Genomic DNA, 22343 nt, shown 5'->3' with positions numbered 1-22343 from the left:
CTCCCCTGGATATGCTCTTCCACATGTGGAGCGTGACACGTCAGCTGTGGTCAGCCCGCCGCGTGGCATCATGCGTGCTGTTGGCGTCTGAGGCTTGAGGCAGTGCCAGCGGTCCTGCCCGGCGTGGGTGTCCCGCAGGCCGCAGGAAGGCGGGTGCCGTGGCAAGCCTGGTTCCTGGGTAGCACGCCTCTCAAAGGGGCGTGTTGTTCATTTGCAAGGCTGGCCGAAGCTGCTGTGGTTTGTCACAGAGTCGAAGCACCTCTCCAAGCCCCCTCGAGATTGGTTCCCGCACATCAAAGACGCAAACAATGACACCGCCTACATAGAGGTGAGTTGCAACGCTGTCTGCGGGCGGCGGCAGTTGGGCTGCGTGGTGCTCTCTGCACCCCTCTCTGCACACCCCTGTCTCATTTCAGTATAAGACGTGCAAGGACGGAAGCGTACTCGGGGTGACCGTGACCAGGATCGCGCTGCTGACCCACTGCCAGGCCCTCACCCAGGCATGCGGCTACACGGAAGGTACAGGAAGGGGCCCCTCTCGAGACTGTGTCACGCCCCTGCTAATGGAAGGAGTCAGGTCAGGTTTGCACGGAGCTCAGCAGGCGGTGCCTTCTCCTTGTCCTCACTGCACAGGGACAGAGAGCTCTGGCGTCTCATCGCCCCAGGATGCCCGTCCCGATGGGATCGGGCCCACCCACGACCTCATGAACCCTCATTACCTCGGCAGAGGTCATATTTCTAATCGCAGACGCACCTGCCTGTGGGCTTCCACCCGTGGACTCAGAGGGCACGGCTCAGGCTGTACCAGTTAATTCCATGGGCAGTCATCCCTGGATGCAAGTTAACGTCTCTGGGATCCTTAAAAAAAGAAGAGCCCACGTTCAGCCCACCCCTAGAAACCAATGAGGCTCTTTGATAGGGGTCCCGTGAGCTCCCCAGGGTGGGCAACCGCAGTCGAGGGTATGATTTTTATGACGCACGTTCTCTCCCCTGAATCAGTCCAGGGGAGACCATGACCAGAGATGACCATGACCAGAGCGCTGGCTTGGGCTCGTAAAAGGCAGGGTTCACCCAGATACCAGTCAGCCGCTGGCGGATCACTAGCGCTTCACTTGCTGGTGTTTGTAGTTCTAACGACAGCCTTTCTCACAGCCTTGTGACTCGTACTCCTTGCCCTACTTTCTTGGAAGCCCAGGGCTGTTGCTGCCATGGGTGTCAGAGGAAACACACGCCCATTCGCTCCTTGTTTCTAAAGTAAAATTACTTGTAGAATGTGGGACAGAGGCTGACTCCACGCACGGGCGCCTGTCGTCTCTGTGGAGCGGGGTCAGGCGTGCAACACCGGAGCCCAGCGAGCAGCACAAGGAGGAGCCAGCACAGACGTTGGAGGAGGCGTGGGGCGATGCCCAGTGCTCACGTGTGGCTTCCGGGTCCCGTGGGCTCTTCACGTAGCTGCCACGTGCCATCGTGGCCCTTGTTTTCAGCCACGTGTTGTTAGCAGCCTTTCTTCCCGCTTCCGGAGGCGTCCCCGCGTGAATACTGTTCTCTCCCCTCCTCCTGAGCCTTGTGCCTCCTTAGTGACTCGGGCCCCCTGAGGCTCCTGGGGGCTTGGCTCCCTGCATCTGGTGGAGAGGACTTCCCTTTCCCGGGGGATCCTGTGATGCAAGTGAAAAGAATCTTTAAAAAGTTACAGGTAGGGAGGGGCAGTAAGTACATAGAAGGAATAAGGTGTTTTAAGTGGTGTGTGAGGCTGTCTCCGTTAACTGACATGTCGGGGGGAAGCATTTGTAAATGGGCGTGGAGGCTGCAGAATGTCTGCAGAGGCACTGGGAACTCTTTTTCCAAGGTCCTTCACTGCCCCTGACATGATGTTGGTTTCTTTGCCCTTTGGGCTTTGCTAGTCTTGCATACATGAAAATCTTCCATTTTTATTTGTTCAGCGGAAACCATAGTGAACGTGTTGGATTTCAAGAAGGACGTTGGGCTCTGGCATGGGATTCTGACAGTAAGTGTGACACCCCCCCCCCTCCCGCTGTGTGCTGCTCACACTGAATGTGCTCGGTGCCACACCGGAATTAGGGTCTGTACACACAGCCGCTCGCTCGAGTCCCCTCCCGCACTGGGGAGAAAAGCCGTTACTGCTAGAAGCTTTAAGCTGTCCGCTAACGCGACTTCCCAAGCCCAGGAGGCCTCTCACGGAAGTGGGGAGTCATGACCCCCGCCCCCCGCAGAGGCACAGCCGCTGAGGAAACAGGGTCTCTCTCCCCCCTTCTGGAATCACAACTGCAGTGACGTTAGTCATGTCTCCGGTCTGGGTCACTTTTCCGTTGTGTTTGGTGTCGCTCTGACACTGTTATTTTTCCTTCCTGTGAGTCGGTGCTTGTGAATATTTGCAAATCTGCTTGGTTATGCTGCAGGGGAAGCACTTTACAGGGCCCCCCGCCCCATGCTCATAGTCTGCCCGTGTCATAGAGAACCGTGGGCCGCCTCATCGCGGATGCCACCTGGCCAGGGCGGGCACTTTTATGGAGACATAGCCTGGTTATTTAAGGTCTGCTCAGCCCTTCCAGGAGTGCATAGCATAAGTGCTTGGAGCCTCGCTGTGTCTGTTCCCGAGATGGTAATCTGCACTCCCCTGTTTCTAAGTTTCTTACGCTAAACTTCATCTTTCCTGGGGTAGAAAATTCTAGGGGCCTTTGCATGAGTGATAGGATATGAGTAGATAAAGCGTGATTTGTCGCCTCTTGGTGAGGGCAGGTGAGCGGCGCACGGACCGAAGGTTGGGGGCTCCAGACGAGCCAGCCTCCCTGTGGTTGGTCTGTGCCCCTGGGTCCCAGGAGGTGCTGACCTGGCGAAGCAGAGCTGCACATGTGCGCTCACTGGGCAAGCAGGTGTCGTGGGGAGAGCGTGGGCTCCGTCACCGGGCCGACGTCAGTCCTGCCTTCGCGGCTCCGTGCCCGCAGGCATATCGCCTGCACTCGGGTTCTCCTGAACTGCAGGCTCCTGCTGTCAGGTGGGGAGATGGTCCTGCGTGGTATCCTGGGCACTCAGTCCACCTCCCTGCCCGATGGTCGTGGCGGCTGCCTCGTGGCTGTTGATGTTCGAGTTTCTCCTTGATGCTGTTTGTAGGGACCTCTGTGATAGTCTTGGTGATGTCACCCACCTGCTCGCCGTTGCTCTGCACTGGCAGTTTCTGAGTCTCTATTTCACTGCCACCTGCTAGAGCAAGCCCTGGCACCTGCTAGATTGACCCGCTCCCCTGGTATCTTCTGTGTGGCAAATGGTGCCCTTGGGCCCCAGTGTGGAGCAGGGAGCCAGCCCGTGACGGGCTCTGGGCCGGTCGTGTCCCCACACGAAGCCTGGTGGGGGGCAGGGAGCCAGCCCGTGATGGGCTCTGGGCTGGTCGTGTCCCCACATGAAGCCTGGTGGGCAGGGAACCAGCCCGTGATGGGCTCTGGGCCAGTCGTGTCCCCACACGAAGCCTGGTGGGGTGAGGAGCCAGCCCATGACGGGTTCTGGGCCTGTCGTGTCCCCACACGAAGCCTGGTGGAGCAGGGAACCAGCCCGTGATGGGCTCTGGGCCGGTCGTGTCCCCACATGAAGCCTGGTGGGGGGCAGGGAGCCAGCCCGTGATGGGCTCTGGGCCGGTCGTGTCCCTACACGAAGCCTGGTGGGCAGGGAACCAGCCCGTGACGGGCTCTGGGCTGGTCGTGTCCCCACACGAAGCCTGCTGGGGTGAGGAGCCAGCCCATGACGGGTTCTGGGCTGGTCGTGTCCCCACACAGAGCCTGGTGGGGCGGGGAGCCAGTCCGTGACAGGTTCTGGGCCAGTCGTGTCCCCACACGGAGCCTGGTGGGGGGCAGGGAGCCAGCCTGTGACGGGCTCTGGGCTGGTCATGTCCCCACATGGAGCCTGGTGGGCGGGGAGCCAGCCTGTGATGGGCTCTGGGCCGGTCGTGTCCCCACACGGAGCCTGGTGGGCGGGGAGCCAGCCTGTGATGGGCTCTGGGCCGGTCGTGTCCCCACACGGAGCCTGGTGGGGGGCGGGGAGCCTGTCCTGCTAGTGTGTCGGCAGTCACCCTGGTGCGTTGTTTCCAGAGCGTCATGAACATGATGCACGTGATCAGCATCCCGTATGCGCTGATGAAGGTGAACCCGCTGTCCTGGATTCAGAAGGTCTGTCAGTACAAAGGTACGCGTCCAGGGGCCTCGGGACCCCGGTGCCCTCTTTAAACAGCTCCTGGTCAGACAGTGTGCTTAGTAACGCCCTTGCTTCTACTCTTCCCACAGCAAAGGTGGCTTGTGTCAAATCCAGGGACATGCACTGGGCGTTAGTAGCACACAGAGATCAGAGAGACATCAACCTCTCTTCTCTCCGGATGCTGATCGTGGCCGATGGCGCAAACCCTTGTAAGTGACCTACCTGCTGGGCGGGCAGGTGGGCGGGAGAGAGCCCCGTCCTCCTCTGTGTTTCTGCGCTTTGCTTTTCCTTTTCTAGCCATTACTGTGGTTAGGGAGTGGTCTCAAGTTCATGACCCCGCAGCGTGACTCTCTGAAGCCTCAGGGCGCCACGACGGGGGCGGGTAGGAAAGCACGAACTCCTGGCTCCCGCCCTGGGCTTGAGTCCTGCTGTCGCCATATCCTGATTCTGTGAAGGAAACCACAACCTGACTAATCCTTTCCTCCTTGAGCTGCAAAATGGTGCCTACATCTTAAAAGTTTAAGAAGATTGAATTAAGTAGCTCCTGCGTGTATTTCCTTGAGTGATGTTACGTGCTCAAGAAATATTAACTATTACCGTTTCATGGTCTACAGTAATTTCATTGACCAAGAAATTAATTTGTCATTTTAGTGGAATTTCATTATCAAATCCTACAGGAAGAACCGCCCAGGTAAAGTGAATTAGGAGTCCCACAGAATGCCGTAAACATACCTCAGGACACACTGCCCTGGGCTGAAAGAGAAGCCGGCAGGCTTGTTGTTGATGAGAGGGCCGTGTGATCCAGGAGTAGAGTGAGTGAACGAGGCAGCATTAGTTTCTGACCATCTGCAAACTGGGCCACGTTGACATTTGTCACTTAAAGCAGAACACGTGATACGTACACATGGGCTCCCACCCACGTGATTCAGTGTTGGTTGTGTACGTGGTTGTGTTTCCCCGGGGGCTCCGTGACTTGTGAGCCATTGTCACACGGCTGCTCTCAGCCAGCAGTCGTGGCCGAAGCCAGGCTCACTTGCGTCAGGAAGTAGTTTGCCAGTAGGTGCCTGGCAGCCAGTCCGGATCTCTCCGGTGGGATTACCACAGGGGAGAGCCGTCTTCACCTGGCTTAGGTAGAGGCCTCTTGCGAACTCGCACATTGACGACGGGGGGACGAGCCTCAGGGAAGGTATGCAGGCCTTGGGCGGAAGTTACACTTTTAAATCCTTGAGCTCAGTCGGCCTGAGAGGATCACCTTGCGGGTGACGTGACTCATAAGCCGTATCGAGTGAAGTATGTTCTTGACCGCCTCTCTCACAGCCTGACTTGAGAAGCACTTGCATCTGGGTGGTTTTAGTCCGTCCCGTGCTTCCGCCGGCTGACTGTCGTCCCCTTTCACCTGCAGGGTCTATCTCCTCCTGCGACGCGTTCCTCAACGTCTTCCAGAGTAAAGGCCTGCGCCAGGAGGTCATCTGCCCTTGCGCCAGCTCCCCAGAGGCTCTCACCGTCGCCATCCGGAGGTACAGCTGGGCCCCTGCGGCGGCGCCTGCATGGTGTGACCGCTCCCCGGGAGGGCAGGACCCAGTCCGTTTGAGGCCGGCTTTGCTTCCCCTTGTGTGCTGGAACGGGTTCTTCCGGGTAGTCCGGACCCGTTAGGACACCTGGCTCCCTCTGGAGAGTGACTGCCTGAAGCCCGTGTGGCGGTCTGGCAAGCAGTGACCTCCCGTCCTGTCCTGTCCTTGCGGGTCACCCATGTTTCCACGAGCCCGTGTCCGGCCTGCTGTGATGCGGGGCTGGGCTGCGTCAGTGCTGAGCGGAGGGAGGTGTTTGCAGCAGAGCCGGGCCTGTTGACACGCGGTTTCCATGAGGTCCTGGCCGTCTGAGCTCTCGAGTTGTGGTGGCACGTCCGTGGGCTCTCAGGTCTGCGTGTGGACACGGGGCCTGCATCACTCTTGCTCTTGGCCATCAGTCGGCCTCGCCGCCTGCTCCAGCTCCAGGCACACTTGCAGGGGGGCGTGGGTGCAGGTGCATGAAGCCAGTCCCACCCAAGCTGAGAGGTGCAGGAAGGGCATTTGCTCGTTATCCACCATCTGCCATCCTCACAACGTGGGAAAGGAGTGTTTGCGTTGCCCACATATTTCCAGCCTTGCACCCAACTTGCCCAGTATCTTTGCGTTCCGTCGCTGATGAGGTTTTATCTTGTGTCACACAAGTGTGCTCTGTCGTAAGAATGGAAGACACAGTTTTCAGCTCACGAAAGCATGTGCCCTCATTACTGAAAGGTTTGGTCCCCAAAAATACTCCATGGAAGAGTGTTTGTAAATAATACAACTTCTGATGAATGTAGTTGTTAGTTAACGTAAAGTCAACCAGTATTACTAAAAGGATTGAGAAATCTAAAACCTGTAAAGTATGAGAAGCAAGTTTTAATTTGATTGAAGCAGAGTTTAGAACTCTGTAGCATATTTTTATCGATGAGGAAATTTGGTGCCATTAACCAGAATCCAATTTCCAGTTTTTAGAGGGCGTCACTGTTGTAACAGGAGGCGCACCGCACATTATCTCCCACCATTCGTGTTTGGCCTCGGACAGAGCCCTGGAGGCTTCAGCAGCATGTCGGCCACCACAGTGCTCTTCTGAGATCATATTAAACTGTGTCCAGTTTGAGCCTGAGTGTAGATGCCAACGAGACACAGTCTCAGTTCAAGCCAGCCAGGGCCTGGCCACAGGGTCCTGGGCGCATCCTTTGTCTCCAGGGCCTCAGTTTCCTCCACCAAGTTGAGGGGCTCGGACTCAGTACTCTGAATTTCCTGTGGCCTTGGAGTGTCAAGATTGTGCAGTTGTGTGACGTAGCACCATTGCCACAGATAATTCACAAGATGACTAGTGATTCCATCATGTAGAAGATCCAGTTGTCAGGACGCCTGGGTGGCTCAGTCGGTTAAGTGTCTGACTTCGGCTCAGGTCATGATCTCACAGTTCATGGGTTTGAGCCCCGCGTCGGGCTCTGTGCTGACAGCTCAGAGCCTGGAGCCTGTCTTCGGATTCTGTGTCTCCCTCTCTCTCTGATCCTCCCCTGCATATGCTCTCTCTCTCTCTTTCAAAAGTAAATAAAACATTTAAATAAAAATTTTTTTGAAGAAGATCCAGTTGTTAGCACTACATGATTTGTGTATTTGCTTTTCCTAGAAGTGTCCTCTGTACCTTGGGATTACGCAGAGTGGAATATGCCAGACTTGATGGCAGAGGGAGGAGGAGTCAGTGAAGGATTTTTGTTTTAAAGGATAAACATACGCTATATATATTTATATTTTATACGTATATGTTTGTGTTTATTTTTGAGAAAGAGACAGAGCACGAGCAGGGGAGGGGCAGAGAGAGAGGGAGACACAGAATCTGAAGCAGCTCCAGGCTCTCAGCTGTCAGCACAGAGCCCAGCATGGGGCTCAAACTCATGAACTGTGAGATCATGACCTGAGCCGACGTCGGAGGCTTAACCAAGTGAGACACCCAGGTGCCCCATCAGCAGAGGATTCTTAATTGTTTCTCTAAAAATGTTTTAAAGTATTTAAAATCTTGAAGATGATTAAAAATGTAATAACCCAAACAGGCAAAGTAAGGGGCTGCTGTTTCCTGGCTTGTGCCAAGCGGTGTCTGCTGAGCGGTGGTCAGTGCCTCACATGTCCCCAGGCACCCCCAGGGCCCCCCGCGCCTCCCCATGTGCCTTCCATGAGCCTCCCCCAGCTCCCCACACTCCCCACATGCCCCGTGCCCCCCCATGCGCCCCCACGCCCCTCACAGTGCTCCACAGCTCCCCACACCTCCTCATGCTCTCTACATGCCCCAGGACCCCTCATTTGCCACCCCATGTCCCCTACATCCTGCCTTATGCCCCATGCCACCCCACCGTACCCCATTCTCCCTGCCCCCACCACGTGCCCCCACGCCTCCCTCCATTCAACCCCACACATCCCCTGCACAGATCAGCCTTGGCTGAGTCCGCACCATCACTCCGGGCTGGGAACGGCGGCTTTAGAGGCCCTCACCCTTCTCTAACCTGCGGCTGGCAGCCACCGCTCCGCCAGGAGACCGTGGGCAGGGCAGCTCCCACTGGGAGCAGACGGGAGTGCGGTCACACTTGCAGAGACTTGATGCCACCCACTTTGCTCTGAACTGAGTTGGCATCTCTTTGCAGACCCACCGACTTCTCACACCCAGCCACGACCCTGGCCACCACTCTCACTTCCAGGTCTGCTGTTTCCAAAATAACCAGAAGAAAATCAAGGGCCTGGGACAGGGCAGTGGGTACAGGTGACCGGAGCGCCTTGCTCTCCATCCTGTAGCAAGCCGTAGCTGGAGACGGCTCTTGTGTGGGCAGGGGCGAGGGCGGGGGTCCAGCAGAAGGATTGCCACCGGAAAGGCTCAGGACCATCCACCTCATCCTCACCACCTGTCCGCACTCCGCATGTCACAAGTGGAGCTGACTCAGCAGAAGCGACACGTGCGGTTACCACCTTAGCCAAATTGCTACCTTGCTTTCCTGGCAAAATCTTCTGTGGCTTACATCAATTCAGCTTATTATGTTACTGAAATGGCCACCATTTGAAAGTGACGAGATGGCCCGGTGTCTCTTGAGGCCTCTCAGAAGATGGTCCCATGGCCCAGGGCCTCATGGGCATGCTTGGTGACAGGTAGTGATGTGTGACCCCTCCATTTCGCTACTACGTCAAACAGGGAAAAAGGTTTAGTTTTAATTCTAAGATACTTGCACTTGATTATCAACTTAACAGTTATAGCCAAATAAAGGTAATTTTGGAAAAGATCCTTGCAAGATATGTGAAAGCAGAGGGTTCTTAAAGATCATTGTGTGATCCACCATAAATGCTCACAGGGCCCATAAATGCCTCTGCACTGTTACCGCCTTCTTTTTTTGGGTTAATATAATTTATTGTCAAATTGATTTCCATACAACACCCCGTACTCATCCAAAGTGCCCTCCTCAGTGCCTGTCACCCATTCCCCCTCTCCCCCACCCCCATCAACCCTCAGTTTGTTCTTAGTATTTAAGAGTCTCATGGTTTGCCTCCCTCCCTGTAACTTTTCCCCCCATCCCCTCCCCCATGGTTCTGTTAAGTTTTTCAAGATCCACAGGTGAGTGAAAACATATGGTATCCGTTATTTAAGGCATTTTCAAATAGATATGACGGAAATGTCAGTCACTTGCATCTTGTGAACACACTCCTCTCTGTGAATAGACGGGAAAACACCCGATCCTGGTGTTGCATGCGAATGACTGAGCAGAGGTTGAAACAAATCTTGCATTTGGAGAGCGATCCTGCGCGCCTTACTCCGCATATTCTGGAGACTTGAGGGGAATTTCCATACATAAAAGGTCAGAAGCTGGGTTACCAAGTAAAAAAGTCTTTATCGGGGCGCCTGGGTGGCTTAGTCGGTTAAGTGTCCGACTTTCGCTTAGGTCATGATCTCACGGTTCGTGGGTTCGAGCCCTGCGTCGGGCTCTGTGCTGACTTCCAGCTCAGAGCCTGGAGCCTGTTTCAATCTGTGACTCCCTCTCTCTCTGACCCTCCCCTGCTCACGCTGTCTCTCTCTGTCTCTCCTAGAAATAAATAATAAACATTAAAAAAAAAAATTTTAAAGAATGGGAGTCAGGGGACTTGAAGGGACAAGGGCAAGAGGGGTGCCTGTCTTCACACCTGTCTGTCTTTGCGGTGTCACACCTGACATCATGGCTGTCTGTCTCCATGGATGCTTGTCCTCATGTTTGTCCGTCTCCATGGGTGTCCGTCTCCATGGCTGTCTCCGCGGGTGTCCCTTTCCATGACTCTCTGTCTCCATGGGTGTCTCTGTTTCCATGAGTGTCCATCTGTGTGTGTGTGTCCATCCTCATGTGTGTCTCTATGGATGTCCCATGTGTCTGTGGATGTCCGTCTTCATGGGTGTCTGTCCCGTGGGTATCTGTCTTCGTGTGTGTCTGATTTCATGTGTGTCCTGTCTGTGCCTGTCTTCATGAATGTCTATTTCAAGTGCCTGTGTTCACGTGCATCCGTATTCATGTGTGTCTGTTCGTGCATGTTTGTTTCCGTGCGTGTCGACCAGGTAACGGCAGTAAACCACACTGTTCTCCTGTGAGGCCTGCCCTGGCTTCGGAGCAACCAAGATATTTCATCATTTTTCTTGTTTTCAAAACTGTCGTCAGTCAGGCTCACGTTTTCAGTTTCCTTTTTCTTTGAGGAATAGTTGTAAAGTCAAAAAATTGGAGAAATATGGTTTCATGATGCCTAAAGTATCTGTAGAATTATTTCAAAAGGGCAAACTGCAGAATGAAAACTAGCAAATCATTTTGTGACCCCCTGTATTCTGGGGTTGCTGTCTGGTTCTGGCTCCATTGCTGGGATGTCGATGATAGAATCCACTTTTTAAAGCTATGTTCTAGTAATGTGTTTGAAACAAAAAAAATATTTTGTGGGCTTTATTTTTCCTTCTTTTTTTTTTCTTTTAAGTTAGCTATGCAGAGCTTGAACTCATGACCCTGAAGTCAAGACCTGAGCTGAAATCAGACGCCAGACGCTTAATTGACTGAGCCACCCAGGTGCCCCTTTGTGGGTTCTTTATCTGCAGGCTATTATTTTAATACCTTGGTACTTTAGCAGTGAAAGGGTAATAATTATGTAAAGCAGTAATTAAAACAGCAATTCCAGGCAATAATAAAGTTGCCCCTTTGCCACCAAAATCATCTTGCATGTTTAAATGTCCCTCTGGAATTTAGAGAGCTGGGAAGACGCTAGGGGAGGCCCGTGCGGCAGGATGTCTGTCGGGGGGCAGTGTCAGACAGTTTTGCTGAGGACACACCGACCAGTGAGCCAGAATGAAAATAATTAGCAAGCCTGTGAATTGAAGTGGGATTTTCAAGAATGGCTTTGCCCCTAAAAACGTCAGACATGAAGACCCATAATCTTACTTTTATAACACAAGATAAATTACATTAGCAGAGATTTCCATCTGAAAGTTTTAAGTTCAGATAAAACTTTAGAACTGCTCTAAGTGTAAAATAGTTTGAAGATGAGAATCACCATATCTAAATGGAAATATGGATTAATCAGGTAGCATCAAAGAGCCAAATAGCTTGAGTTACCTTGTGCAAATTGTCCTGACCGCCCACGTGCCGGAGCGAGTCCTGTTCTGTTTTGTGTTGGGTTGGACTGTATGCAGACTTGGTTTGCTGGAGGCATAGCTCGCAGAGAGCAGGTGCAGCACAGGGCGCAGCCCCACCCTTGATGCACAGGCTGACGCTTCCCCGCTGGCGCATACTGAGTGCCTGCCCTGAGATGCAGAAAAGTCACCAGGGCAAATGAAAACAAAGCTTGCACACCACTTGTATGGTATGGTCCCTTTTCTGGCTGAAAAAATTATCTCAAAAGTGAGTAGGTAAGATAACGGAGGGGGAAATGTTCCCTTTTTATATTACATAGCTCTTGAAGCAGGTATGTTTGTGTTTTGTTTTACTTTTAAATCCGTGTGCGGGGTACCTAGGTGACTCAGCCTAAGCACCTGACTTTGGCTCAAGTCATGATCTCATGGTTCCTGGGTTCAAGCCCCACATCAGGCTCTGTGCTGACAGCTCAGGGCCTGGAGCTGCTTCAGATTCTGTGTCTCTGTCTCTCCCTGCCTCTCCCTGACTCACACACTCTCTCTTTCTCTAAAATAAACATTTTTTAAAAGTTAAAAAAAGTAAGTGTGCATTGCTCTCATCAGAGAAAGGGGATAAAATCACTAAAATAATTCAGAATTTAAAGGTGTTCTGTTTTAATCTTGTAGCTTTCCCTGTGAAAAATCATGAATTTCAGGGGCAGCTGGGTGACTTGGTTGAGCGTCCACCTCTTAATTTTGGCTCAGGTCATGACCTCACAGTTCATGGGACTGAGCCCCTCATCGGGCTCCACACTGAGCATGGAGCCTGCTTGAGATTCTCTCTCTCTCTCTCTCTCTCTCAACACAAAACAAAACAGACAAAACTCTGAATTTTACTAAGACTTTAGTGTAGATGTACACTATGGTTTAGAAAGTCTATCTGCATGTTGAAGAAGGGTGTACGTGTTCATGAATTTGACCAGATCTCTCTGGTCAGTTTGTAGGAGTGTTCCTGAAAATGTTATTTCTGTTACAAGCGCACAGTGTCCACTGACCCACACCCTGATGCTGCTGAGTTATCGGGGCCGGCTGCTGCTGTAAACGAGGTTACGTTCATCTGTAGAGAGACTTCAGTCAGGGACGCCAGCGCCAAGCACGTAGCACAGGGCACCTCCCCAGGGAGGAGCGTCCTCCACCCAGAAAGGAGGGCCTTGCTGGCCACGGGCAGAAGGGCATCCCCTCCCTCACATAGACGGATGGCCCTGCAGCTCCAAGTATGTATTTCCCAGGGAGGTGGTGCTACAAGAGCCGCTCTCATGGCCGTGTGTGGACCCAGGCGTGCACTTCCATCCCCTTACGCTGTGTCCGGTGAGCCTGGCCCCGCGCCTGCCAGCACATTGCAGCGTCTGGGGACCCCGGGTCACCATTCTGGCTCGTCTGTGCTTGGTTTGCCTCTTGGCGGCTTTGACACTCGGCACAGGGCCTCCTTCAGTTCTCAGAGATGGCTTCTGTGGGGGGGCGTGACCGCTGTGCCCATGTCACAGGGCCACGTGAATGTCTGTGCACGTAGACCCTGAATGTCTCCACGGTGCCCGTAAGGATTCGGGGCTCAGGCTAACGTCGGTGACACTATGATAGTGCCCCATGTACTTGGGTGTGCGTGTCACCCCATGACAACGTGCCCTGTGGAAATGCTGTAGTCACCCCAGTGTTAGCAGAGGAAAGTGCCGTTGCCTGACACTCAACCCCTTTGCTCCCCGGGGTTCCTGAGTTGACGGTTTCTGAAGGTGGCGGTTGCTTCCATCTGATGGGAACAGGGAAGGACCTTTGTTGCCCCACCTGCAGGAGGCCACAGGGAGGGGCGGTGGCACTAACGCCGTGGAGGTGTGGTGGCCACGTCCCCATTGTATACTGAGAATGGAAATCATCCCAAATGCGCGTGGCTGCGTGACTGCTTTTATTTCACGTGGATGCATATTCGAGCGTGGCCGGTAAGAGCAAACTGTGGGCATGTTAGTTGAGACTTACACCTACCTCTTCAGGTGTCACACAGCACCATTACCTGAGGGTCATCTAACACCTCACGGAGGCAGGACTGGCACGGCCAGGGAACAGGTCCCGTTGAAGCCATTGGCCATCAGGAACATTCCTCCTGAGTCCGAGGCCAGTGCACACCTTCCATCTTCCATCTCCTCACTTAGGTCTTTCTACCGCAGGGCTGGCCACACACAGCTGGTCCCTGCCTGCCTTCTGTGTGTCTGTGCAGAGACCTTTCCTACAGTCCTGAGAATCTCCAGGATTGCTCTTCCATGCAGTCAGCCCCCTGTGTCATCTGGGCATTGAACCTGGGGGAACAGGCGGCTCAAGCTCTGTCAGCCATTGTTCACGTACTATGTTTCGTTGTGAAACCACATCTGTTTTGAAATTTCTGGAAATTCTTATTGGGGTCATGTTTTCACTTCTTCATCTAGGTTAGTCTACTTGGACTTTTTGTTTCCTAGGAAGGTGTTAATGGAGAGAAAGATAAGCTGACTTAGTTAATAATCACTCAAACGCAAACCGTAACAACAGAGAGGAATGGCATTTCACCATCAAAGCGGGACCAGTTTAAGGGTTGATTGGGCACGAGTGTGCAGAAGTGGCTGCTGGGAGGCCGCCTTCCCCGTGGCCACGAGCACAGGTATGGAGACCAGTCTGCGCTCGACGCCGGGGTCCACCCCGCAGCTGTGCCCCAGATGCCGTCGCCTCACGCCGCCTCTTCTTGCCTGTAAGTGGGGACGGCAGGTGTGCCTGTCTCAGAGCCGCTGTAAGGGCACTTCACGTGCATGAAATGCTTCCAATAAAAGCATAAAACTGCACCCTACGCATGTCTGGTAAATCGGAAAACAATACTTAGAGCGGAAGTACAAAATGATACACTCTTTTGGGAAGTTATGTAGGCTTCATTAAAATTTTAAACATACTTTTTGATTTTTCAGTTCTTTTTCTAGGTATGTGTTTTACAGCCGTATTTCATATTAAGACTGGTCAGGTCATTGGCACACGCAGGATTTACAGTGTGTCTGTCACACCCACGCTCACAGGAAGATCCGCAAGATCTGTTTGGTGGAAAAGCAAGTTGCAAGAGAACATACTTATTGTGTGTCTGCTTTCTGTGAATGTGGATGTATTCGTGCACGCATGTATTTTGTGTAAATACATGATGAAGAGTCCAGAGGGTCGTCAGTGGAGGCTGTCGGTGAGGCAGAAGTGGGGTGTGGTCAGGCAGGCGCTTTTGTCTTGGCTGTGACTTGTTGTGCGGCGGGCAGCTTGTCCACATGAAGGGCTTGCTCCTGTGTTACTAGTATTATTTGCTGTAAAGTTTCCTCGAAAGACGAGTGTGTAGCAAAGTAAAAAGCGCCCAGTCTTTGAAGCCAGAAGCAGGAAGGGCGTCCATATCTGGGACGGTGGGCCTGTAACCCACCAAGCCCCACAGGGATGCAGATCCGAAGTGACGGCCCGAGCCTCTGCTTCTGGTCTGTATGGTAGAGGACAGTGGGGCCACGCAGGGCTGTACCGAGTGAGCCTGGGTGTGCAGGGGCCTCGGGACATTAGGGCGCACACCGGTGTCAGCTAAGATTTCGTTCATTATCAAGGGACTTTTAATATATAATATGTATATGTATGTGTGAATAATACATACATATATTTATGTATTAAATATAAATACATAGCTATAGATCAAAGTAAAACCTGGGTGGTGTCGTTGGCTCACATTTAAGTGAGTACACCCAGGTTCCGCAGTTGGGTGTTATACCCACGGTTGAAGGTTTCCTGAAGCAAACGCAGCTCGTGTGCCTCAGTGAGTCTTGTTTCTAGGAAAGCAGGTCTCATGACTAAGACAGTAGCGCTTGTATCCGTCCGTGATGAAGAGCTTCTCCCTCCCGGCACGTGGCCACGGCCTGTCCCGATCCCAGCGTTGCTGTCCTGAGTGCCTCAGCCCAGGTGGCCTGACACAAGGGAGGCTGCTCTCCCAGAGTTCTGGGGTCAAGGTGTCGGAAGGGCTGGGTGCTCCAGGGGCGCTGGGCATCTGCTCCAGGCCCTCCCGCTGTGGACGGCGCCCTGTCCTTGGAGCCTGGCCACTGTCGTCACGTGCCATCTAGGTCTCCTTCTCTCCTAACGACACCGACCATTGCCTTTGGGGCCTGCCCCAGCTCCAGTGTGGCCTCACCTTAACTATGACATCTGCAAAGACTCTCTTTCATGTCAGTACGGTCACAGTCAAGGTACCTGGACCAGGACTGGTCACAGCTTTTGGGGACACAGCTCCTTCCACAGGAGGCACTTGGCGTTCTGATTTGTGACTCTCACGTGGTGTTTTGCCGAGGACAGTAGTGGGGCCAGAGATCCGTGACACCGGAGGGCTCCTGTGGGACTCTTCTCTGTCACTTTGCAGAGCAATGTAAGGCCAGTGTTTGGGGCTCATTTCCAGGCAGTTCTCGATGGACCTTATCACTTGGGCAGACTTTTCTTCAATGTCTGGTTAGTGCTAACCTTTTGGATGCTTCACAGACAGAACCATTCAATTTCCAGACTCTCTTAGGCTTCCTTTTTTTAAATTTTTTATTTTTTTTTACTTGAGGTATAATTGATCTATGATATATACTTCTTTTTATAATATCTTAGTTGCAAGATTCAAATGAGTTCTTTTGCACATTATTTTTTTACGAGAGAGTGCAAGTAGGGGAGCAACAGGGCGGGGGGTGGGGTGTGTGGAGAGAATCCCAAGGAGGCTCCGTGCTCAGTGCAGAGCCTAACACAGGGCTTGATCCCACAAACCATGAGATCATGACTTGAGCTGAAATCAAGAATCAGATGCTCAACTGCCTCAGCCACCCAGACACCCCTCCTTTTACACATTTTAACTTCTGTGTTTCCCCACTTATATTTCTAGGTTTGTTATAAATCTTGATAATATTTTCTTGATAATTTTGATGTATTTCTTGATATATTGATAAATTTAAGGTTTATCCATTTTTAAGCTAAACACAAACTTCTGTTTATTGTCCAACTTTTAGATCCTAAGAGGATGCTACCCATGTGTATATAGAAAATTAGAGAAGCAAGTGTGGTATTTACGTAAATTGTGCCTCACTTAGCCCACGTGGAAGATTCTTTAGTTACAGGGATAAAATCCATGTTCTTGGAAATACTTTGTTGAGTAATTAGTCAGCAGACATTTATTACTGCACACGCTCCAGGGGTGAGGCTACGCATGAACAGAAGGGAGCCCTCGGAGCGGAGACTCTGATGGAGGAGGCCCGCTGTGGGTAGTCCGTTGGCATCTGCTGTTTCTATCTTACGGGGTGATGAGTACTTGCATATTTGAGCTGCCAGAGGGATGTCTGCTCTAAGAACATTCCGGATGGAGCCAGGGACAAGTGCAGAAGCCCCAGAAGGGTGGGCTGCGTACTGGATAAAGGGCCCGGGGCTGGCACGGAGCGAGCAGGGGCGGTGCCCTCGGGCCACGGGCCACGGAGAAGACGGGCTGAGGATGCATGAAAGCATTTCACCAAGTGCCTCCTGTGAAGACAGACTTCCCTGAGCTTGTCATGCAGAACGGCATGGCCTGTCATTTCAGATTCCTGCACAGCGAGCATCTGCCTGGTGCACGTCTGAACTTGAGCTCAGGCCACCCCGCCTCCCTTGTCCTGCTCCCTGCCATCATTCGTGTTCTTGGAGACATTGTGCTCCCTTGCTAGCCACTTTTAAAACTGGAAAATCTGACCTGCGGAGACAGGGGAAGGAAGGAAGGGGCATTGTGATGTCTTCACACTCCTCAGGTGTTATTAAAATCTTCTGGAAGCCCAGAGACCGAGTCAGTGACACTGACCTCTCTTAAACAGAAAACCACCCCTTGGCATGCCAAGAACACAGGACGGCGTGACATCCAGATGTGCTTCGGGGGTGCTTGGGACCCCAGACGCGGCTGGCTGCCCCTGGGGTGCGTGCCCTCTGGTGATGGAGGCGTGTTTGCTCCTATGTGTTCAGACAGAACTGCTCTTTCAGGCCCACAGATGACAGCAACCAGCCCCCGGGCCGGGGCGTCCTGTCCATGCACGGGCTCACCTACGGCGTCATCCGAGTGGACTCAGAAGAAAAGCTGTCTGTGCTCACCGTGCAAGACGTCGGCCTCGTGATGCCTGGCGGTGAGAGTGGGCACCGGGCTGCGCAGTGTGGGGGGTCGAGTCAGGAGCCCCAGCCATGGCCAGCGGGCTGCTTCCCACCCGGCAGTCCCGGGCCCGTCAGTGCTGCCTCTCCTGATGAAAGAACGTTCAGGAAGCTTCACGGGGCATCTCTGCCGCCTCCCATGCTGGGACCCTGGGGTTCTTTTCCAGGCTTCTCTGCACCCCTGCAGCCCTGAGGGTGCAGAGAAGCCTGGAAAAGACCCTCCCTGCAAGGGTCAGGTTTCTGCGGGCCACCCACCTTTTGGACAAAGCTGGGCACCAAGGCTGGAGGCAGACAGTATAAACACCCAGGCACGGGCTCCGAGCTGTGAGCAAAGCTTGATTCTAGCAGAAGAGCCCGTGTCTAAAAGTCACGGGAACCATTCCCACAAACGTGCACACGAGGTGGGCGGGACGCCGCGCGTGCTGCCTCCTGGGGTGGCAGCCGGGCTCGCGGAGGAGCTGAGGGCACGTGTGGGTGCCTGTGGTGAGCGCAGTGGCCGTGTGCGGGGTCACTCTCCGGCTCCGCCCAGGGGTCTCCTGGTCTAAATGGGAGAAGTCTCTTCCTTCAGGATGGTTTGCAGGTCACAGTTCAAGCCGTCGGAATCTTACTGATGCCACAGCTGTGGGACTGAATGCTTTCCTGTAACGTGAACGTTCACGGCTCACTTCGGGGAAGACCAGGACCGGCTTCCCTTGTACATTCACACGCCTGTTCCAGAAGCTGTTTCCGCTCGCCGTGCTCTCCCTTGTGTTCAGTCGCTGCTTCTCTGATCCCCCCGCCCCGTCTCCCTCTCTGTCTCTCCCCACCCTGTCCCGCTGTCTCGCCCTCTGTCTCTGTTCCCCCATCCCTCTCCCTCCCCTCTAATGCTGCCCACGCATCCCGTTTTGCTTCTAGCCATCATGTGTTCGGTGAAGCCGGATGGCGTCCCTCAGCTGTGTCGAACAGATGAGATCGGGGAGCTCTGTGTGTGCGCCATCGCCACGGGCACGTCCTACTACGGCCTCTCGGGCATGACCAAGAACACCTTCGAGGTAGGCTCGTGGCGCTGAGCTCCGCTGCCAGGTGCACAGACCTGAAAGATAAGGCGGTTATTTCTCAGCCATATGTGCCCTTAGGGACTAAAATGGTTGCACTTTTGGCTGCCATTTTTATAATTTTCAATGAATTTAGCTTATCAGCTTTTTTTCACCTCGTAGCCAGGGTTGAAAAAGGGAAAGAACAGTATCTTTAAAAAGGGTCTTTTGGGGGGGACCTGGGTGACTCAGTCGGTTAAGCGTCCGACTTCGGCTCAGGTCATGATATCACAGTCCGTGGGTTCGAGCCCCGCGTCAGGCTCTGTGCTGACAGCTCTGAGCCTGGAGCTGCTTTGGATTCTGTCTCCCTCTCTCTCTCTGCCCCTCCCATGCTCATTCTCTCTCTCTCTCTCTCTTTTTCTCTCCCTCTTTCTCTCATTCTCTCTCTTTTCTCTCTTTTTCCTTCTCTCCTTCCCTCAAAAATATTTTAAAAAGGCCTTTTACATGTATTGCTACTCTCACTTTAGCCTGCTTAGTAAGTGCTGCAGCTGATAGGCCGAGGAATGGGGGCCAAGCACGCCTGTCACAGCCTCGCCCCCCTTGTGGCCTGCCCACTGAGGCCAGACTCGGCCCCGTGTGAACAAACGCATGCATGAAGTAACTCTCTCCATGGCACAAGCTGCTGTGTGTGCACACGTGTGGCATCTGCTGAGCATGTGCTATGTCCACACATAGGTGTCTCTCGTCTGCACACACGTGTGGCTTGCTGGTAGTGCACACAGTGCGTGTGTACACACACCCCAGCTCTGTGAGTGAGGGGTTAAGCGGTAAACTCTCCCACACCTCGGGTTCCCAGAATTGCGATCACCTGACCACGTGATGCTTAGCCTTAGGAGGAGCACACTTTCAAATGAATTCTGCACAAGGAAGTGCGAGTTGCTTAGGGATTTGTGTCTTAGAGCACGATGCACTATGGCGCCTTGTGCAGCCAGCTTCATTGAATGTGGATTCCAGCTTCTAAAATGTCCCTGAGGTCCAGCGAGACAGAGTCTACATAAACCCGTCTCTTTTTCCATGTTACTTACCCACGGGCTCTGAGAAAACAGGCTCAGAACTCTATGGTTTGCCCCCTCTGTGTTTTCCCTTTTTGGTGTGGTCCCGATAAGGAAACGTTGGCGAATAGGGATGTTTTTACAATTAATGCACATTTTTGGTTTTCCATCCATCACTTTTATCCTGTGGATTTAAAGCAGAAGAATTAATTAGCCTTCATTAGACTGTCATCATGATCTCAGCACCACTTGCTAGGCTTGGATGCCATGGAAGGAAACGGGTGGCCAGTCCTGCACGTGGGCTGTGGGGGGATGGGGCTCGCCCGCAGGCCCCAGGGAGGAGGGTGGCGGTGGGCACCCTGGGCACTCACCACTCGTGTGTCTGCAGGTGTTCCCCGTGACGAGCTCGGGGGCCCCCGTCAGCGAGTACCCCTTCGTGAGGACAGGCCTGCTGGGCTTCGTCGGCCCCGGGGGGCTCGTCTTCGTGGTGGGCAAGATGGACGGGCTCATGGTGGTCAGTGGGCGCAGACACAACGCTGACGACATCGTTGCCACAGCACTGGCCGTGGAGCCCATGAAGTTCGTCTACAGGGGAAGGTGGGTGTGCCCTCTGGGATGTCAGCACCGGGCTGTCTGCAGACGACATCGTTTGCATAAAATGCACAAATTCCTTCCCTGGAGGGGACGCAGTGACCCCTTATGTTCTCTCTAGTTCTGAATGTCCAGTTTTATAGAAATTTCCCGAGCTCCATACATACATTTTCATCACTTCTCCCCGACTTAAATAAAAATACCGGTTTGAAAAACTTGTTTTTTAAGTAAATACACTAAGGAAAGAGCCAGAAATTCTTATTGGTACAGATCGTCTCCAAAGATCCGGGAGCAGTCGAGCAACAGTTGTGCGGGAGTCCTGCCCCCCCTGCCCCCCCCCCCCCGATGCCCTGTGCACAGTAAATGCTAAACTCGTGGCGGCAGCTCCTCCGGTTTCGGCTGACGTGAAGGGAGCCCTGAGCTGCTGTAGAGCCTCACTTCCGCCCGGCTGGCCCATGGGAGTGGCAGCCGTAGACATGTGGATGTAGCACTGTCCCCTGTAAGCCACTTCCGCGGAGCATCCTCTGTGGGTGCTGGGGGGCACTCCAGGGGCCCCAGCCCTGCGATGCTGTGCTTAGCGAGAGAGGCGTCCCTGGCAGAAACCCGTCAATCCCAGCCTTCCCCCGGTGCGGAGACTTACTCACAGGTGCGACCCCAGACATGGATCGTGCACCGCTCTGGCGACCACGGCCCCCCGCCTTCTGTCTGCCCTGAGAACTGGGGCCGGGCCCCTCACAGGTTTGCGGGGCAGAGGCCGGCGCTCCCCGCGCGTCTCCGGCATGTGCTCACTGCGCCTTCTCCTTCTGCCCTCACAGAATAGCTGTGTTTTCGGTGACTGTCTTGCACGACGAGAGGATCGTGATTGTGGCCGAGCAGAGGCCGGACTCCACGGAGGAGGACAGCTTTCAGTGGATGAGCAGGGTGCTGCAGGTAGCCCCCTCCCCCCCCCCGGCCCAGGGCCACCCCAGGGGATCGCAGCCACCGGGAAGTTCATGTTTGCGTTCTTGGAAAGTAACGAAACAGACCAAGTAGAGGTCACTGTCTGTAAAACTGGCTCCCACCATTCACTTGGGGACGTCACAGTAACAGATTTGCTCTGACCCCGAGAGTGTATTTCTTCTTCCACGTTTCCCTTCGTCGCGCGTGTGGGGTCCCTCAAGCCCACATAGAATCCCCGCTTTGCTGCGTTGCCGCCTTCTCCCCGCTCAGGCGGCGCGTGCTGCTCATGTGCAGGCAGGACGTGGCGCCGTCTGAGCGCTTGCTTCCTGTCCGTGGCGGCTCTTCTAACCCTAACCCTCCCTTGTGACCTTCCAGGCGATTGACAGCATACACCAGGTTGGGGTTTACTGCCTGGCCTTGGTTCCAGCAAACACCCTCCCCAAAACCCCGCTCGGTGGGATCCACTTGTCAGAAACGAAGCAGCTCTTCCTGGAGGGCTCGCTGCACCCCTGCAACGTCCTGATGTGCCCCCATACCTGTGTCACAAACCTGCCGAAACCTCGTCAGAAGCAGCCAGGTACGTCCCTTGGGCTGGAGTGGCGCGTGGGGTCCGGGTGGCTGCCGTTGGCACCCGGTGGGCCAGGCCCCCCTGTAGGGGCTTCTCAGCCCCCTTCCCGGCCTGCTCTCCACTCTCCTGGGGCACAAACCTGCCCCACCAGATGGTGGATGGGAGGCTCTCCCGGGACAGCGTGGCAGCCGGGAGCCTGACGCCCGGGAACGTCGGGAAGGAGCCCCGCATCCCAGTGGGTGGCAGACCCTTGGTCCGGCTCTGTGGCCTTTTGCCAGGCCTGGACCGTCTCGGTCACAGTGCCCTTGTGCACAGAGGACAATAATGCTTCCTTACCGGTTTCATGGGCTATTTAGGAGTCCAAGCAACTAACGTGGGAAACTCCTGAAGCCCGTGCGGAAGCCCACACGTTGTGACGTTGTGACGTTGTTTTAAGAGTGAACGTGTGCCTCACACTTGGGGGTTTGGGGAACATGTGTGTATCCATTGTCTGACTTTGCCCAGCAACTAAACAGTCCTGCTCTTTCGGGCTGCGTGGTTATCAGTGCAAGGAAATTTATCCTGAGACCGCGGGAGGCGAGGGCCCCGCTCTTCTGCCCGTGCGGTGGCGGAGGCTCCCCGGCG

General features: G+C 54.0%; 1 protein-coding gene across 3 annotated transcripts in view; it reads left to right on the top strand.

Moving 5' to 3' along the window:
- DIP2C (disco interacting protein 2 homolog C) overlaps nucleotides 1-22343 on the top strand; it is a 384520-nt gene that overhangs the window by 280440 nt on the left and 81737 nt on the right. For all 3 annotated transcript variants that reach the window (XM_039241634.1, XM_039241633.1, XM_039241635.1), the window contains 11 exons: nucleotides 219-328; nucleotides 417-519; nucleotides 1941-2005; nucleotides 4098-4191; nucleotides 4290-4409; nucleotides 5603-5717; nucleotides 17395-17534; nucleotides 18451-18587; nucleotides 20010-20218; nucleotides 21028-21142; nucleotides 21527-21728. In XM_039241634.1, the coding sequence (XP_039097565.1) occupies nucleotides 219-328; nucleotides 417-519; nucleotides 1941-2005; nucleotides 4098-4191; nucleotides 4290-4409; nucleotides 5603-5717; nucleotides 17395-17534; nucleotides 18451-18587; nucleotides 20010-20218; nucleotides 21028-21142; nucleotides 21527-21728 (1410 nt within the window). The remainder of the gene's footprint in view (nucleotides 1-218; nucleotides 329-416; nucleotides 520-1940; nucleotides 2006-4097; nucleotides 4192-4289; nucleotides 4410-5602; nucleotides 5718-17394; nucleotides 17535-18450; nucleotides 18588-20009; nucleotides 20219-21027; nucleotides 21143-21526; nucleotides 21729-22343) is intronic.

Source organism: Hyaena hyaena, unplaced genomic scaffold (genome assembly GCF_003009895.1).
Source record: "Hyaena hyaena isolate Hyena2069 unplaced genomic scaffold, ASM300989v1 scaffold_197, whole genome shotgun sequence".
Lineage (NCBI taxonomy): Eukaryota > Metazoa > Chordata > Mammalia > Carnivora > Hyaenidae > Hyaena > Hyaena hyaena.
Note: the sequence above shows the minus strand (reverse complement) of the source record. Positions and strands in the feature narration are given on the sequence as shown.